Source organism: Phalacrocorax aristotelis, chromosome 10 (genome assembly GCF_949628215.1).
Source record: "Phalacrocorax aristotelis chromosome 10, bGulAri2.1, whole genome shotgun sequence".
Lineage (NCBI taxonomy): Eukaryota > Metazoa > Chordata > Aves > Suliformes > Phalacrocoracidae > Phalacrocorax > Phalacrocorax aristotelis.
The window spans coordinates 19,285,529-19,304,785 of NC_134285.1; the positions used below are offsets into that span (position 1 = coordinate 19,285,529).

The 19,257-nt window shown below is 40.1% G+C and overlaps 1 protein-coding gene across 1 annotated transcript in view; it reads right to left on the bottom strand.

The window, feature by feature from the left end:
- Window positions 1–4,655: 4,655 nt before the first annotated feature.
- INO80 (INO80 complex ATPase subunit) overlaps window positions 4,656–19,257 on the bottom strand; it is a 66,303-nt gene continuing 51,701 nt past the window's right edge. The window contains exons 28-36 of the mRNA XM_075105575.1: window positions 17,285–17,379; window positions 14,313–14,385; window positions 12,558–12,716; window positions 11,139–11,241; window positions 10,500–10,588; window positions 9,503–9,658; window positions 8,282–8,441; window positions 7,261–7,479; window positions 4,656–6,667 (exon numbers count right to left, since the gene is read on the bottom strand). Coding sequence (XP_074961676.1) covers window positions 6,450–6,667; window positions 7,261–7,479; window positions 8,282–8,441; window positions 9,503–9,658; window positions 10,500–10,588; window positions 11,139–11,241; window positions 12,558–12,716; window positions 14,313–14,385; window positions 17,285–17,379 — 1,272 coding nt within the window. The 3' untranslated portion in view covers window positions 4,656–6,449. The remainder of the gene's footprint in view (window positions 6,668–7,260; window positions 7,480–8,281; window positions 8,442–9,502; window positions 9,659–10,499; window positions 10,589–11,138; window positions 11,242–12,557; window positions 12,717–14,312; window positions 14,386–17,284; window positions 17,380–19,257) is intronic.

Consider the following 19,257-nt stretch of genomic DNA (forward strand, 5'->3'; position numbering starts at 1 on the left):
CCCGCTCAGCAGCACGTAGCTAATTGCAGTCACGTGCCAAAAGCTAAATGTGGGTTGAAAAAATAATAGAAAGCAACGTTCAGCCAACTATGTGTGAAATTTGCTGACTATTCCATTCTTAAAAACCTCAGCAACCTTCTTTGATACTTGAATTAAACGACGATGTGAATCAGAGAATGGTTTTTCCCAATTCACCCTTAACGCAAACGCTCTTTTTTCACAAATAGCCAACCTAGGAGGAGAGTTATTCGGGAACATGTTGTAGAGCACGTATCGTAAAACCGCTTATCCGCACAGTAGCTGTAAAATTCTGAAACGCACTCGCTAGCCTGAATACAAACTCTACCATGATACCAGGGGAACATTGTAACATCAGAATTAAAAGAAATCTGAAAGACAGACGACATCATCTCATGGTACAGAGAGAGGGCTCCTGCCTGTATTCCTAGAGGAAGGCCCAGATGGGAAGTTAAGATGTAGGGATACATCAGAGGAACTGTAAGAATTGATGAGCGATAAGTACAACAGGAATGGCTTATCCTGGTAGGATTGAATTTGTTAAATACACCTTGAGAAGAAAGCCACTAGTTTTTTGTTATTAGTAAGAAAATTTGAATAAATTTAACAAATAGTCCGATCCTACGCATCGGTTTTGTGTGGCAGTCCAAACCAGTAGTAGATTTCCAAATAGGTTCCTCTAATCTCTGAGCGACAGTAAGAGTTTTTCTTGATTTTGAAAAAGTTGGTAAAGCATTCAGGGTAACAATGCCCATAAAAATCACATAACGCTTAACCTTATCTTAGTTCACCATTCTCATAATGCTGGGATGCAAGGCTATGAGGCTCATGCATTTAAAAATTAACACCTTTAACAGGAACATTGCTCCTGCCCACGGAATGCCCTGAAGACAACATGCGAGTCTTGAGAAGAGTTGGGGAAGGCTGAGCAGGGAGGCAAAAACAGGTGCTTGCAAACAGGCGTCACAGAGACAACAAGGGGTACTGCAATCCCTGGATGTGTGGAATCTCACATCACGCCTGACTCCTGTTAAGTATGCTGGACTTAACACAACCACCAATACTGTCGAAGAAGGAAGAAGACACAGTCCATGGGGAACTTATGTAGAAGAAGGCACCAAAAGTGGTGTTTCAACGTTTTCCTCCCCTACCTCATTCTATCGGTGATGCTCATCAGCTAAGGAAGGAAGGATTCATCATTTCATACCTGAGCACTGAAACACTTCCTCATGCCTGGGATGCAAATGAATTCCCTCATATGTCCCTGGAAGAACATTATGTAAATAGAGTTTGGTACAAAATGCCTAGAAGACCCATTAGCTTTGGAGTAACGTCACTTTCCTGAGGGAAGAGGCAGGAGCCAAGAGGAAGGTGAAGCTGGAGGAAACCCAACTCATCATGCATTTCTCCATTTCATAAGGCATTTGTTGCAGGATTTTCAGAGGAGCAAATGCTAATCCGAGTGCTACAAGACAGACTTCTTTACAATACAGACTTGCTGGCTCTGAGAGCCGGGCCATCTGTATCATCCTAATAACAGTGCTCCTGAGAGAAAGGATGAATTGCCCCTTCCCCTCTCTCAGTCACCACTAAGTACCCGGTGTTGGCTGCAAAAAAACAAAGAAATCCTTTGCAATCCAGTGAGTGCTTACACCTAGGAGCATCAGAGGTGATGGCCTTTATTCTAGTATATACATGTCAGTATATATACATGTATACATGCAAGCAGCATCCCTCTGGGAAGTGAGCTACAAATCGGTTTTTTGGGCCACTCAAGCAGAAGTTTCCAAAGGACAGCATGGAGCACATCTCCTCCCTTCTTGAGCAGGAAGGGGAGCACAAGACACACCTAGCAAGCTACTTCACAGTTAGAATGTGCATTTCAGACTGAACAGTCAACAAAAAGGAAAGAGAGAGGCTGAAGTGAGAAGCTGAAGAGCCTGTAAGTCTATCTGGGAGCAGCAGCAGGGCAGCTTGCTCCACGCAGAGGAGATCAGGACTGACAGTGCAGTGGTCAGAGGGCAGTGTTTCCCAAATTACATTTATCCGCATCCTGCCCCCAAGTGATTTTATCAGCTGTGCTCTTCCTCCTCCCAACTGCAACTCAGCTGTTCCTGAGCTATGATCAAAGTAGGGCAAATCCCTGTTCCTCCTCCACAGAGCTCTTCCCACTGAGCTTTGTGTGCCTCCTCCACTGGGAAATGCTGCTAAAGGAAATACTTTGGGAATATGGGAATAAAGCAAGATATAGCCCCTAGGCAGGCAGGTGGCTTTCCACAAACAGAACAGGAGACAGCAAGGAGCCATACACTGTGGTGGGGAAAGCATGCAACAAAAAGGGGAGAAGGCACGGAAATAACACTACATTTGGACAGTGCAGTATTAATATCCTGAAGTTAAGAATTAAAGCAGTTCTGAAGGAAAACCCTCGTGCAGTCACCTGTTTAACTCTGCAGAACAGGAAGAGGAAATCTAGTGGCTGATGAGGACAACAGACTTGACCCATGATAGAGAAAACAGCTTGCCCAAATCAAGGATAGATTAAGTAAGTAGACTTCAGCTGATCACAGAATAATTGAGAACAGAAGTTAGAATAATTCTGAAGACACCGTACAGCCGAAGAACCAAGCAATTTTTAAGAAGCGGTAAGAGGTTGTTTGGAAGGGACTGCACAGTGACTGTACAGCTGAACAGGAGAATTTCTGAGCACAGTGTGATGTGAGTCTCTGGCTATCTGATATACAAGATTTTGAAGAGCAGTTGAAAGCATACTGGAGTGCTCTATTTTTATACTGTAATAATCCTGCATGTTGGCTTTCACAACCTGTGGTGAGCAAGGAGCTCTTCTTTCACTCCTTTGATACATCATTTAGCTTCTGTTATTTTGTCTGTGTTCTTCCCCAGCTTTTTTGCTTGGTTTTGCCATCCTCTAGGGTGCTGACCATTAACCACATCCAGAGAGATGATGTAAGGCAAACAGCATTGGTGCTCATAACTTTATCAGTGGCCTGGCTGGTATGCCCTGGCCACATGCTTAAGGGTTAAACTCAGCATTAGAGGCCAGAAGGAAATATACCCTGCGGCATTTTTTGAGAGAAGGTAGTCATTTCAATCACTCTTGTTTTCTTCCAAAAGCATGTTGCAGTTGCAGTTTTTGGTCTTTAAGACTTAGTTGTGTCAGCACTTGGGACGACTTTGTTGACCACGTGTGGCAGTGGGAAGAACAGGTGTTCTGGGGACCCTTCTGAACTAGACACCCCTTGCAGGCTAAACTACAAAAATGTGCGTGAGGGTGGGACATGACAGCACCGAATAGTCCTGACTTCCCAGAGGACCTGAGAAAATTATCACCTTTAAGTATCTTCAAAAGTAGTATTAATCAGTGAACTGTATTTAACACTTTTGTGGCAATTGGTGAGTAAACTGCTATAATCAAATAGTATAAGGAACACACAGTATTCCCAGCATCCCCCAAAACATACTGACATCTATTTCACCGTTCCAGCTTAAAACACAAACCAGTTCATTCAATATTCTGCCTCTGCCACTAGCAAATACCTTGATCCCTCAAAGGAAAGTGACTTTCTCTCCCATTCATCTGTAAGACAAGCGCACAACACGGAGTGAAAAGATGCTCAGACTGAAACTCCGAAGAACAAAGCTTCCGTGTGCACGTCCATTTCAGTCACTTCAGCAGAAGCGTTCCCCAGAGTGTTGATCACAAGACCACCTCCACCTCCTCAAAAAAACACACTCCTTGCCTTTCTAGCTCTCCTTCCTTCCCCAAATCGAGTAATTAGAACAGCCATCACATGAATTCTTCCTAATCCCTTGAATACTATCACAGAATCTCAGTTCTTCTGTGGTGCGCAATGCGAAGACTGCATCTGTTTAAACTTTTTGCAGAAACTGGATACGACGTAGCAGTTCCTTTACTTCACTGCTACATTAGATCTTCCTGAATTTGTTAGCCTGTTGCGAGTTTTGCAAGCAGACAAGCTACCACTGCTTTCACCACAACGTGTGACGTTACTTGGTATTTCTGTTGAAGATGAAATGACTTTAAATATCTTTTTATAGTATCAGTTTTTAAAATAGCAATAATTTAATCTTCAAAAAATACAGCATACAACAGCACATTTTACATTTCTGCAATCTTTTTAAGGTACCAATTATTTTTTTTCTCTCCACTTTGGATTAAGAATTGCTGCATCTGTCTAGCAGTTTGAAAGTCAAGACTACACACAAAAAAATTCTTTCAACTGCCACTGGAAAAAAATAAAAGGTAAAAAAGAATTTAGAGAATTATGTCCCAAAACAATCAACTGCATTGAAGTTAACATAGGTCAGGTGCTACGTAATTACACATATTATAGTTGCTTCTGTCCTCTTGTGATCTGCTGCACACCTACTCCAAAATGGATTACAAGATAATCAGTGATTACAGACATGTGGTAGTTGCACAGTTGTAACTGGAAAAGGTTACAAACGTGATACTTCGAAGAGGGCAGACACTCTAGAGCATTACTTTGAGCAGCACGTGTCTCTAGATGCATTTCCAGATGCACAGCCCTCCATGTCCTCTTCCCTAATCCTCACTCATACAGCTATATGCATAAAAAACACAACAACACTGATTTACATAAAATTATCTCACTCCATTTTATTTAAGATTTTCTTCTCCAGTTAGTAAAAGAAAGATGTATCTCTCTTTATACATATGTACAAGTTCAGTTATAAAAATAGACAGCACATTCAAAGAGAAAAAAAGGCTTGGCATTTGTCTGATTCCCTCTAAATATCATATATACATGTGAATAGGAGGGGAAGGGGGAAGTCTTCAGGAGTTAATTAAACACCATCTCCCCCTCAATTATCCCCTGCAAATCTGTTTAAAAATCATTCTAACTAAGCTGAGTTCTGCTATTTTCAGGTGTGCAAATTAGAGGCAGAGCCAACAGGAAGCACTCGCTCCACACTGTAGGACGCCAGGCAAAGGATTTGGGGTTGGAAAAAAATCATAACAATAAAAAAAATGTCATTTTCCACTGTCACAGCCCAGACCTGCAACTCAACTTGCTTCTCACTCTAGGGATGAAAGTGCCCTGGCAGAACAGCTTTTTAATTCAACGTGTCAGACAGAAGAACTGCCCCACACCTAAATCTCAGTGCAATGCAGACAATGCTTACAGCGAAGCAAGGGGCTGCGGGGTGGGGGGTTTGTGCATTGAGAACGGGGAAGGAGCAACCAGAGAATGAGCACACAGATGGGCACTGGCAGCACTGCCTTCTATCAGCCTTATGGGACACAGCTACTGGGACCCGCACACTGCGGTGAACTCAACCAAACTAGTACGTGTGATGATCACAAAGATGAAGGGAAAACACGCTGTAAGAACAGTCAATGGATGGCTGGGATACAAGACAGTTTTTTTAATGGGATTTGGCTGGAAGCAGGAATGGCACAGTTCTCTTTCTCTCAGGACTGTTTCTCGTTGCTCCCCTGCAGCTCAGCAGAACCACGCTCTGCTATGGCACAGCAAGAGGAGCAGCAGCAAACTCCTCCTCGGCACTTCCACTTTCCCTCTTTTTGAGATTTGTACAAATAGAGCCCTACTTTGTTTCTAAGCTTTTAGGAGTTCCGCACACCTCAAAAGTGAGAGAACTCACTATGAACACAGCGGATGTAGGTGCTGATGAGAACTCTGAAATGCAAAACAAACCACGGGCTTGTGGCTTCTTCCACTGCATGAAAGAGGCAGCGCTGCCACTGCTCTCACTGGGCCTGTCAGTGCTCTCTGTATTCTGCTGCTCTGAACCTGTTCCTGGCAGATGGCATTGAAAAGAGTCCATTCCCTGGAAACCACCTGAGACACCTTCCGCATTTCAAACCTTTAGAGAACCCAGAGGCCCACACTAGAAGAATCCAAGAGTTTTTTTGATCACACATCTTCGGCTTAGGCCCCAGTTACCCCCGCACATACATTGACCAGCAGCCAGCATGGAAATGTCTTCTGACTCCACAGGATACTCCTGGAGTTCAGATACTGATTTCATAGGATAAAACTGATGCTGGGTTCCACCTCAAGCTACAAGAGTGACTTCAAGCACACACAGCTGCAGGATATTGCATGGAGTAGCTGGATACTTTCTTGGGAATCTTCGTCAGATGTGTCAATAAAACACAAGCTGACACTCTCCCGGTTACCCCAGACTCCCTTCCCTCCTTCTCGCAGCGTCTGCAGAGATAGTTTTTTGGAATACACATAATCAAAGTGCTCACATAAACCACCCACTCCCATTGTGCTTTGATTTTCTTTCCACACACATGCTGGACAGCAACAAGGCATTCGTTTGCATGCCTTCAACTGGTAGGGTGGTCTACTCTGAAAGCCAACGCAGTTCAGACAAGCTTTGAGGGTTCAAAATTACTACCGACCACCTGAGGCATGGGCACCTTTGCTTTGCTTCCGAATTGGAGTTTCTGATATAAGACTGCTGGTCAGGTTTAAGCTTTTGGGGGTCCCACAAACACTGTTTCCTTTGCTCAATGGGGAGCTCAAGGGAGAAGAGGCGCTTGAAGGTCCAAAATCTGCAAGTCCAGAAGGCCGAATAATTGCTGTTTGTAGAGGGCTACTTGCAGACATGCCTAGCAACAGAAGAGAGAATCAAATACCATATGAGCATATTATTCCATTTGTGGCTCTTCAACAACAAACAATATAGTGACAATCAGTCCTAATACCACCCCGTATTCATGCTTTATGGGAGTTTAATGAAGAGGGATGTCCTTAAGATACAAATCATCTTGCAGTTATACCCTGAGCCACCTTCAGCTGGTGTAAAGCTGAAGCTCCATCACCGCCAGTTTAGCACATTTTGGAACCTGATGCTGTAACTTCAATGTGACAGCAATACAGGAAAGCCACAGCCATACCTATGGGATAAACAATACTATCCACTTTGTCTGATCACCAAAATAAAAAACAAAAAAGAAGAAAAATATTTGGTATGAGATAATTCAAAGTGCAAATGAAGCTTCTGCAGGACTAGCCTCTCAAGGTCATCTGTGGTGAAACGGGCTATCCTCTCACACCATTACCATGTCACATTGTGTATTGCCTGGATCTCAGAATATCATGGACAAGCAATACCAACAACACAACACTTTTTAACGATATTTTGACAGGCTGTAAACAACAATCACCTAAACTCATGTGGTTAGTTCTGCTCTGCACATACCTTTAGAGACATTGTACCCGTACGCTGCGTATGCCGCTGCAGAGGCCGCCGCTGCCCCTGCTTTGGCACCTGCCATTGCAGCTGCACTTCCCGCTATCGATTTCCGGCTTCTGCCTTTCCCAGTGCCACCTTTTGATCCACCGCCTGAACCTTTAGGACGACCCCGGCTTCGACCCGATTGGCCTCTCCCAGAGAGAGGTGTATCTTGCATTGAAACACCTTAACAAAAAAAGAACATTAAAACAATAACTGCTATAGTATTTCTGGTGACTCACAAATGAATACAGCATCATAGCTACCTACCATTTTCATTAATACTGTTCCTATTAACTGATACATTTACATTAAATGTTAGCAAGCAGTGATCCCCATGAAAAGAAATTATGTTTACAAACCTGCACTTTTCATTCACCACATCTTATTAACTCCAACTACCTATATTATTATGAATCCAGCCCACACCTAGGTGGAGGATTCTGGGTTCTACTTCAGGATGAACTGTTTTCTTACTTGAAGATAGATATGAAGTTTCTTCCATTTGCTATCTCTGAAGAAACTCGCCAAGAACTATGGCTCCACTTATTTCATTGGAGAAGACTATGGTAGTTAAAAACACTTGCCATTATTTAAAATTTACAGCTGCTCCAATCCCCCACTGGAAATAGAGAACTGATTATTAGCCCAACTGCAAATTCAAGGGAAAGCTTAGAGATTAATAGTTCTGTGGTTGTCTGTAATTTGGTAATATGCACATAATGGAAGGAGAGCCCTCTAACACAGGAACAAAGGACAAAACTTTGAAGAGTGACTAACACAGAAGAGAGGAAAAGTGTGGTAAGGGAGGGACTATAAACAGATTTCCTATCAAATCAGAAGTAAGTACTTAATGAAAAGGCAATTTTATCCCAGATCTTGACAACCATACATATACTCTGGTTAAAATGCAGAAAATACATCACCTAGCCGTAACAAAGTCGACATTTAGTAAACGTTAGTGATAAGTCAAGGCAAAAGCACTGACCATTCATGGTATCTGAAACGGAGCCAGTAATGGAAGCAGGTGAGTTTGTTGCCCTTGACTGAGGTGCTGAAGAAGCTGGATCATCCACTATCACAAGCATATCACTACTGCTCTCATCGGGAGGGATAGAGCCCATATGTAATTCACTGCTGATGGATATCTAAACATGACAGAGAACAAAGCCATTAGCGTCTCAGGTTAGGAAAGGGAAGTGTACAAACATAGGAAGATCTTTAAAAGACATACAATTACAAGTGATTAATTGGTACTTGTTCTGTTCTCTCTCATTTTCTCTCTGTGACATTAGCAGTATGAGACACCATATGCCTAATTACACCACACCTTCTATTTACATGCTGAGCAGCAGTAAAGACCTCCAGGAGCTTAATTTCAATTAACGACAATAGATGTTAAGAAGCAGGAGACTAATGGACTCAGCAGAGATTTAAGAAAACTGCTGTTCAGCAGTGTATCTTTAAGTGCAAGAGTGAAGACAATAGGATTCTTAAGCTACTACTACTGATAATGAAAATCTTCGTCAAGAGGAGAACAGAACAACACAGAAATCTATAGAACAGAATATATTTGCTGCCAAAATGGGTTTGCAATTCTTTACAAAAAGATGAAGGAAAATAAGACACGTGCCCCGAGAATTTACAATTTAAATTCCTGAGAAAAAACACACTGATTCCAAATCAGAAACAAGGAAAGAAGCAGAGACGGAGAGGTAGGTGAGACTAGTGAGGAGTACTTATATAGAAACTGAATGATAAGGAGCTATTTGAGGGTTACTGTTTGGTTCAAGAGCAGAAAGAGACTGTTCCTGCTATGGAAGAAAGCTCACGATTATAAATGTGAGCAAGACAAAGGCAGGAAAAAGGGAGAAGAAAGTAGGAAGAAAGTAAGTGGGACTGCAGGCAGGAATGGAAAAATTTCAGGTAAGAGGGTCAGGGCATGAACTCGCTGTAAGAGAAGGGAGGCAGAGAGCAAATGAAGAGGAGAATAAGGGAACATCAGTAACACAGGAGCTGTAAGGCAGCTTATTAGCAGCTGTTACATTTTCAATAAATTATTTTCGTTTTCACGGTTCACCCTTAAGACACCGCACTTCCCCACATACTCAAAGTTCTACATTAGCTAAAATAATAGAAAGCAAGAATCCTACAGGATTTAAGGCCACAATTGAAATAGCATTTCACTTAAAGCAGCAGTGAGTCTTACCTCACTGAAAGGGCTGGGCATGGCAGAGTCTACGCTAATGAAGGAGTCATCCCCATCAGCAGACAAGTTGGAGTTATCGGCTGAGGGAACAAATGGGATCACAAGGTTCATGCCCTCCTTCTTTCTCTTCCCATCCAATTCATCTTCCTTCTTCTTCTGGAATAAATAAAACAATACCAGGAATGAAAAAGACAATAAAAAAGAAACAGGACAAGCAATCCAAAATCTCAACATCTAATGCAGTAGGAATGTCATGTCCAGAACTTCCCAAAACAAGTTTCTGAAGGACACAGTATGAGATCCCTTAAAGGTTCCTTCCTTAAGTAGGGTTTCAGAGGTTTTTTTCTTCCTAAAATAGTTGGAATGATGGGAGAATTACTCTTACAGAATTACTTTGACTTCCACAACCCTTTTGGAGTGAACTTGAAATTCTTTACCATTACACAAAATTCCAATTAATTAACGCAAAGCCTCCCTGTCTCAAAAATTTAGAATTTTCATAAACTAGTTTTCATAATCTTTTTTAAACAAGCTGATCTTTCCTGGTTCCACAGAAGCCTCACAGCTATATGGGTTCTATCCACATTTGGCGCTTCATTTACATTCCCTTTCTGTCCTTGCACAACAAAATCTTGATTAAGTCACCATTTTACATGCCATAGAATGATCAGTTGATCAATTTGGTTTTTTACAAGCACGAGTCCTCAAGTTCTTGTCTGTACACTACCTGTGACCTACAGTGTTGTTTGGGTATGCAGTACTTCCTTATTTTTCAAGTTGCTAATGATATTAGAATACAGATAACTATGCATTACGTGTTTTGTAAGATCCCTCTTCTGTGTAAGGAAGTGCCACAGATTGATGTTCAATGGTGAAGGGAAGAAGGCATTACTCATTAGACTGCCTTTGCATAAAATGTTTCCACACCACATAATAGTCAGCCTGAAGCTCTTGCGGCTCTATCACTAACAGAAGCAACCTCTTTCCATCGAAGTACCTTTTCAGCATATTTTTCCCTTTTACGTTTACGTTCCTTCACACGATTTGTTTCCTCTTGCTGTCGTTTCTCTTCTTGACGCTGACGCACTGTTGGAAAAGAAAGGCAAAGTTGTCACCACTGGCAAAATATTTCATCTCCTTTTGTGAATCTTACAAGAAATTCTAGTTCTAACAGAACTGTGACGAAAAGTCAGCTGTATTAAAACTAACACACACTGAAAACACTACTGTATTAAAACTATTTGTATCCAAATTACTGAAAAGTCTTACAGTTACATTCTTATACCTCTAATACAGCTTCAAAAGTATGATGAAATACAGCATTTTTACTAATACTTTCCTTGTCAGGGCCTACATAATTCTTGTCAAAACTCTGTCATTCAGGAACAATGTAATGATCCTGAATAAGTGCCAATGAAAACTTTATCACATCATCATGTCTCTCTTGCACAACTCCATCTTTCAGCTCAGCTGTGATATGAAACCAGCTTGTACTAACAAGAGTTGGCAATACTAAAAGAGCCAGGAAACAGAAGTTGTTATCAGCAATACATGTATTTGTAGAGATAAAAACATGGATTTCGTAAGCTAATGAAGTGGAAGATTAGGAAAATGCTGCAACACAAGTTTCACATACGTTTCTTTTCTAGTTCCTCATCATCCAGCAGAAGGCTGACCACCTCTTTTGGCTTCAAGGTGTCAGGCTTGAAATTGCCACCTGAAATCACCATGCGTTGGATCTAGAAGGAAAAACCCAAGTGAGAAAAAAAGGCAAAATTACTCAAAGCAGCCATACGCCATTCTCAGTACCCTTCATTGAAAACCAGCCAAAAGAAGATGCCAGCACACGTGTGTAAGTCAGAATTGACTCAACTTCTCTATCATACCAAAGTTAGTACCAAAATTTCAGGGAAGATTTATTAAGAGTATAAATAAGTGTACAGAATATGAGAAGCAACTGAGCTAGAAAGCAGAAAATTGTGATCCCTTGTGCAAAGTTGCACTTCTAAAGCACCATGTAATAAACAACAAATGATAATAATATTAAAATACTGCTGAACAAAAAAAAAATAGAGCAGTGCTCCTGTCAGATATAAATTACCAGTCTAATTTTTCAAGTAATCTGCACAGAGGATCATTCTTAAAGGGTACAACATTTTTAGTCTCCTTGACTGAAAACTACAAAACTAAATCTCCATATTGAGTCAGCGTCTCAGTTTAAGCAATTCACTCAATGTCTATTACTGTAACTATATAAAAAAAACCAAACAAAACCCAAAGAAGAGTTGTAACTCAGCAAAAGAGAACAAGCTTTAGCCTAAGCCAATTTTGGTGATTTGGATCACCAGCAAAAAGACTACACTTTATTTTCAGGCTGATATCAGGTGACTCTAGTTCAATACCCTAGAGAAAATGGGTAAGTTTCAACAAGGGAAACATGAATGCATTCAGCTGGAGATGCTTCAGTTGCTGCAGCACCACGATCAGCATCTAATTAAGACAGAAGCTAAAAGAAACCCTGAGTAAACAAAACATCTGAATTTTGTATATAGTATGCCTACTGCTGCCAAAGAAAGTGAATCTGCTTCAATTTTTCTTGCCAAGTTTCTAATACACTTACTGCCTAAGGCTGCAGGACACTGAGCTTTTCTGGCAACCCTTGCACCTCAAATAATTTTCATTGGATTACCTTCCAAACTTCTTTAAAAAAACTTCAGCTGTGGCATAACAGTATAACATGAGAGGAATCAGTAGCCCTGACACAGCAAAGACAGAAGCCCTAATCTTAAAGAAGCCTGAGTAGTTTCATTGCATCATAAGAAATAGTTTTCATTAAGTCATAGTGTAAATAATTAGCTTCTTCCTGGTTCATATAATGTAGCTGTAATGCTGCTGTATTAGGGACACGGATTTGTTTATTTGAACAAAGACATTCCCCTTTTGGTTTCTCTTCTGTCTCCCTGCAGTACTTTTTCTGTTTCTTTACTCATTTTGATACATGTTTTCTGATACCATTTCTGTAACTTCTTTTTCCAGATAACTTCTTTATTCTTACCTCACTCTTTTCTTTAGCCCTTTGTAAGATGCGCTCCTCAATGGTGCCTTTACATATCAACCTGTACACAGTGACTTGTTTTGTCTGACCCAGCCTGTGTGCCCGGTCCATGGCTTGCTGGTCTACTGTTGGGTTCCAATCACTGTCATAGAAAATCACCTGTAAAAGAACACCAGAACAGAAAGGATTAAAAAACAAAAAATCCAATATACTGATAAAAATAAAAGTTCTGCTATACACATCACAGAATTACCACCCCACTGCAGGCTGTAGGAACACAGCTTTGCCCAGTCCTATAAAGCCTTTTCCACTGTATTTCAGATTAATTCAGACTAACTGACACTGTGAATGTTTCCACTTCCACAGAAAAATCTAATACCTTCTTCAACAAAGCTCCTTCAGAGGCACAAAATTCCTAAGTTTGTCACCACATTAAATCACCATCATGGAATTAATTACAGGCTAACCACATCATGAACCCGTTTTAGATTACTTACCCTAAGAAGAAAATCCCATCTATTTAGAATTTAACACAAAAAGTAATACTACAATTTTTTTTTCTTTCAAACCTGGATAAAGTCGAGTCTAGTCTAACACTTTTAGTGCTTTTACCACAATAAAGTGAAATGCCACATTACATTCGTATTGCCCTATCATTCCAACAGTACTTTATGCACAGTAAGCATACAAAACAAAAACACTGAAAAAATGTTAGATAGCACAGTAAAGTATTTAGAATGTTACAAAACCACAGAACTAAAAATGCTCATGCAAGGAGCCTGCAGGAGCACGCCTGTGCTTCTGCCTGCTTATTTCCTCTGTTGAAGCCACTTCAATCAAAAGAACTTTTCAACTCTAAAAATCCTACATATACTTGCTTTCTTCTGATTTAAGTTACAGCAATATATGCTGGGGTTTTTTAAACAGAAGTTATGTAGTACTTTTGATTCAGAGGCCTTCAGTTTTGTGTGGCTAAGGATTACAGTCTGTCTTGAGGCCAAATCTGTGTGCACACAAGGTATTGGGTTAGAAGCACAAGAATAGCTGTTATTGAAGAGATAAATGTTCATGTACATCAGTATTCCTTCCCTAGTGATTAGCAGTGGCTGCTCCAGAGTGCAAATCCTTGCAATTCACTGAAGTCAGTATGAATTTACACCTTGGCTGAGTAGCGGGGGAAGAATTTATTCTTCCTGCCTAGCTGATACTCAACTACAAATTACTCATACTTTTAGAGACATTGCTTCATTCCTTTGTGCACAGAAGAAAGGGTAACCTTAAGAGCAAAGAGTCATACACGAAACAGCATTCACTGTGTGAAAGTATCATCTGCATCTGTAGACCCCTTCAGTCATCCAACTCCTTCTTAGATGTTGGTACTGAAGCGCATGGGGAGAAGGAAGGTATTTCCAACTGCAACCAAAAATTGTTTACCAAGCATCCAACATTCTACAACTTTATCATCAAGATAATACTATATTGTAAATATGAGCAAAGTAAACAAGGTTATGCAATTTCATGGTTAACAGCAGTACTAAAAAAATATTGATCAGTGTGGCTAAGAGCACCAACTTCACACAGAAAGACCAATTTTCCTACATAAATTGTGAGGTTGGGAGGCAGGAGATGAGCAGTTTGGGAAACATGGTGGCTGGAAGCATATGAGGCAGGAAAAGCAAAGAAATATTTATACTGAAAACTAAACATCAGTAAGCAGATTTTTTATTCTGTATTACTTTTGCAACCTTCACCTACCGTATCTGCAGCTGTAAGGTTAATGCCCAAGCCTCCAGCTCTTGTGCTCAACAGGAACACAAAAATATCATTCCTGTAAAGAGATTTTAAAAACCCTTATTTTGTGCATGATGAACAAGAAATAACCACAGAAGTAAATTTTTTGACCCATATAAAATGATCAGGGGTACTTCTATTACTTCAACACTTCAGAACATTTTGTGCTGTTCATTCATAGCCAAGGAAAAAAAAAAAAAAACCACATTAATGAGTCAGAGAAGTTAATCTACAAATCAGGATTGTCAGAACATGCAAACATTCAGTTCGCAATAGCAACTTATTAATCTCTATCAAAACAAACCAGGGCTTGTTTATCTTGCCCACATTGGAAATTCAGATTTCATATGGACAAAGAACAATTTATTGTTTCACAGAAGTGACCAATGTTAAAAAAATCTTGTCTTAACAATGCTCAATTGATAAAGAAAGAAAAATAAATGTTGAAACTGTGTAGATGCAAGCTTTGTTCTAAATTTGGTGCTTTGAACAGAACAAACAAGGAGACAGGTCTATACGCAGGATGACCAACTACTGATGAAAACTCAAGTGGTAACAGCAGAGTCAGGATTTCTGCTAAGGTTGTGAACCTCATTAGTGCCACTGGGGAGTCAGCAGTATTAAAAAGCGCTTAACACCATATGGATCTGTGAACAGGTTGATGCAAACAAAGCAGACAGTAGTAGTAAGGAATCCAAAGAGGTTGACATACTGTACTTTGACAGCAACAGAGCAAGGCCCTCTGCTTAAGAGAAGATACTCTGCAAAGTCACGTCTTTTGGTACCACGCTGCCTGTACACTAGTGCATGCAAAATTAGAAAAGCACCAGAAACACTTGCTGAATGAACAGCATGGGACATTTTCTTCTTGACTAACTGTGTGTCAACAGTCTGTCCTTGAAAGCCCACTCATGAAATCTAAAACGTCTTTCTTGCCCTTCCTGAAGGGAGCATGGGTATGTTGCAAGCTATTACAGATAAGCTAGTACAACTCAACAAATGTAAAAAAACTGAGGGTTTTGAAATCTGTACCCTTGAAGGTCAAGTAGAACCAAGTATTTTCTCAGGACTCAAAGACATTCACAGGTACCTGGCAAGGCTGTATCATAAAAACCAGACTCTCAAGGAGCCCATTCTGGTCCAAGGTAGGATTTCCCCTGCTCCCGCTAAAGAAATTGCCAATAGATAAAGAAATAATTACAAAAACTATGAATTAACACACACACAAAAAAGCGCCAAGAACTCTAAGCTTTCTGGCAGTCCAAAATCTAAGAGTACAAAAGTCTACTCTCGGCTATGGACAGCTGGGAGGAACTGAAGCTGAGCTGTCAGTCTCTCAAGTTTACCTTGCAGGTAAAAAGCCCAAGCAGCTGGCAGATGCCTGTTTGTAATGTAGGTAATCCTTGGCCAGGAAATCTTTTCACTCTTGTAACAACATTGGAATGGGCACATAGACAGTCACCTGAATATCCAGCTGTGAAATGCTTCTGGAAATGGCATATGGGAAGGAAAGAAAGTGGACAGTGCCACAGGCTATACGAACAAATTATCATTCCCTAGCTCTATCTTTTCAGCACCCTACTAGGATATCCTGCAGGATAGTTTAGTCTCAGTCAATCTTTTTTTCCTAGAAGTATTTCTCATAAGTAAATCACATATAAGAGGAACTCAACTAACATTTTAATAGGAATTCTTGTTTAGACTGGCTGACCTATGTATCAAAGGGGTTTCCTGTTGAAATGATTATTTTTTTTCAGTTCTTCTACTCATTAATAAAAACAAATTTCTTCACTTCTTTTGATTAAAGGGCATTTCAGAAAGAAGAGTCAGGATTCCAGGAGGACATCATAACCTGCAAGGAACCTGTTTCTGACACCTGGAAACAGGCAGAATGGTACTGCACGGTCCTCTCACTTACCTTACCTATTTGGCACACTTTCTTTTCAAGTTTTATTGCTCTGAGCAGTTTACTAGAAGATTCTATGGTCCTTCAGGTCTTTAAGCCTCATGAACCAGTGGCCTGAAAGGCTGTATACGGCTTCCCCTCCTATCTTCAGCTATGATACCTTGGGACCCTGGGACCAAGGAGTATTCTCTAGTCTAGAATGTTGCTTTCACCCTGCAATAAACAACGACCTATGAACCTAACTCCTCTGAAAAAGAAAAGTGACCTTACAAGCTCACATCAACATCCAGGAAGGATAACCCTACTGTGAATTACCACACCAAAGTGACATCATATCAAGCCATAGCCCATGATTAAAAGGAAACTTAATAACCATAAACTCAAACATTTTAAATAATGTGCTCTAGTGGAGACAAAGTTATAGTAAAATATATTAACTTCTTATAAGATGATTACACACTTTTCTTTCCTGATGAGCTCACAAAAATTGCAAGAATCCGTTTTGGTTTACTAAATGAAAAGGGTTAGCATATCTTACTGTCTAATAAAATCCCCATTTTATCACTTGTATAATAGTTCAGGGTTTCTTAATAAAACATGCTTAAATGGTTTGTTTTGCAGAAAACCAGGTCACTTTCAAAGCTCTAGCGTATGCAAGGTTTTCAGTCTCATCTTCACAGCGTCAACTGTCAAGAACATGCAATAACCAATGAATGTTTACTGCCTTTCTACTGAGCTTCTTTATAAGCAATAGCATATTTGGAATGGCAAGAAGCACAATAGGTGGATACACTAAAATTACTTCCAATACTGTTTCACAGATGACAAATTCCTCAATACAACTGGGTTCAGTATCAATACCAGTGACTCCTGGTTAGCAAACCACCCAGAAACTGCTTCAGATAAATGAGGTCCATTTAATATCAGGGAAGATTATTTAAGTGCAAACTTCATTTACTTCCATTATATCTTATACCAGCTCTCTATGTACACAAAATTTAGCACAGGAACACCTTGTAAAATATGTTACCTGTTCTGAAAATCTGCTACCATGTCCCTTCGTTCAGAAATCTTTGAAGAACCATCCAATCTCATGTAGGTATGTTTCCTATAAACCATGTATTCCTGCAAAGAACACACACCAGAAAAATATAGTTACTCTTGAAAACATTCAATCTTGATTATTCTGGAAAAACAAAAACCCACAAAAGCAGAATTGCTACTTGAAAGAAAAAAAAAATCCCTAAATGTCATCAATGAATATGCTACAAGCAAATCTTATGTAAGCAATACTTTATAATAACAGAAATTAAGAAATTAAAGCTACTTAATCATATGTCAGTTTTTGCATTTCATGATTATGTCAGTTCACAGTTGGGGATGCATTTCCTGCACTGCAAGCAATGTTACAGTACATGCCTTTTTCTATTAATAAATAGGTAAGTAAAGTCACTAAAATAATATTGTTTTCACAAAGTCTAAATTTTTACTAAATCCTGAGCTTTCACTGTGTAAGTGAACCTTTCCTAACAAACCAACTGTATCTGCTGCCTGTCAATTTTAAATCATTTCACTAGTGGTTTTAAAAATCTGGTACTGTACACTAACGTCTGTCCAGGCTTTATCTTGCTAGTGAAGAGCCTGTGAATCTCTCTGCATACAGGAACACTTTGAACATTACATTGGCGTGTCAGCCCACAGCTCATGCCGAGCAGCAGAACCAAAATCATTGCCTGGGACAAAATCAAATGGCATCAACCAGGAATGCTGTAGGCAAAGGTTTTTTCCCATGAGAGATATTTTTTAATGCTCTAAAATACCCAAAATTTTCTGATACCTGTGCAATTATCAATAAAATCTGAATTACACAGAAAGCTCTTCAGGCTATATGGATATCCATGGAGTTTCTCTGGAAACATACCCTCTGATATTTTAACAATGTGATCCTGGGCTGATGAGATGCAACTCCTACTGGTTACATTTGTTAGATTTAACCCTACTAGCGCATGTGTCTTTCTGAGATGCTGTGACTGCAAATGAGGACAGAAAGGAAACAGATGATGCTTTAGCAGCAAGAACTATTGGATTCATCTTGCTCCAAGCTTCAGACTTCAGCAGATACAGAACTGATGTGCTGTGAGAAGACGTGGCAGTGCTTGCACTCTAATGAACCTTCTGACAGTACCATGCTCAGTTCTCCTTTTCACCTATCCTTCTGGGCTTCTGCTCCTTTTTTGTTCTCCTTCACTACTGTGGAAGAGGTAAAAGAGCTGCCATACTATAAGAACCTGGGAAAAAGACTGCTGTAGTGGAAAGAAGCTTCAACATATGGCCGATGAAATATTAAAATAGGTAAATAAAACTTATGTGGAAATGGCCAAAGTCACACTTGGTCTACCTCTACAAAACAGAGCTCATGGCTAGGATGATTTCTGGAGTACAGCAACAGAAGGTTAAAGCAGAGAACAGCTACTTCACCACATAGACACTAAAGCCCTAATTTACTATTGACTTATTGAATTTCTAAGGCAGGTTCCTGTCATCAACTAAAACCAGAGAGAGAGCGCTGTCAATTAGGCGCTATGTGACCTTTTCTCCAGATCTGATCAACCCTTGTTCTATTAGCAAAAGGGCCTTTTCCTTCCATTTCTTTGCTACTGTCTTTGCTTTTATGATGATTCAGCCTTTCAACATCTTGATTTAGTCTTCCCTCATGTCACTAATAACCATCTTTTCATTAGCGTCCTCTGAACAAACTTCAGCACAAATAGAAAACAACTTCTTTCATACCATCAGGTACCTTTATCCTTATCCTAGACCTCAGACATTTCCACTAAGCCACAAATTACAAAAGAATAAGCTATTCTATACGCATGGGTTGCTCCCCCTCACCCCGCAAACTAGCTTAGTACATTAGGCCTTAGCTAATCATCTATTTAACACACTGCTTAACGGGCTCTGGTCTGCCTCCATCCACCTTCTTTGACCAAGAAGGATACTTCA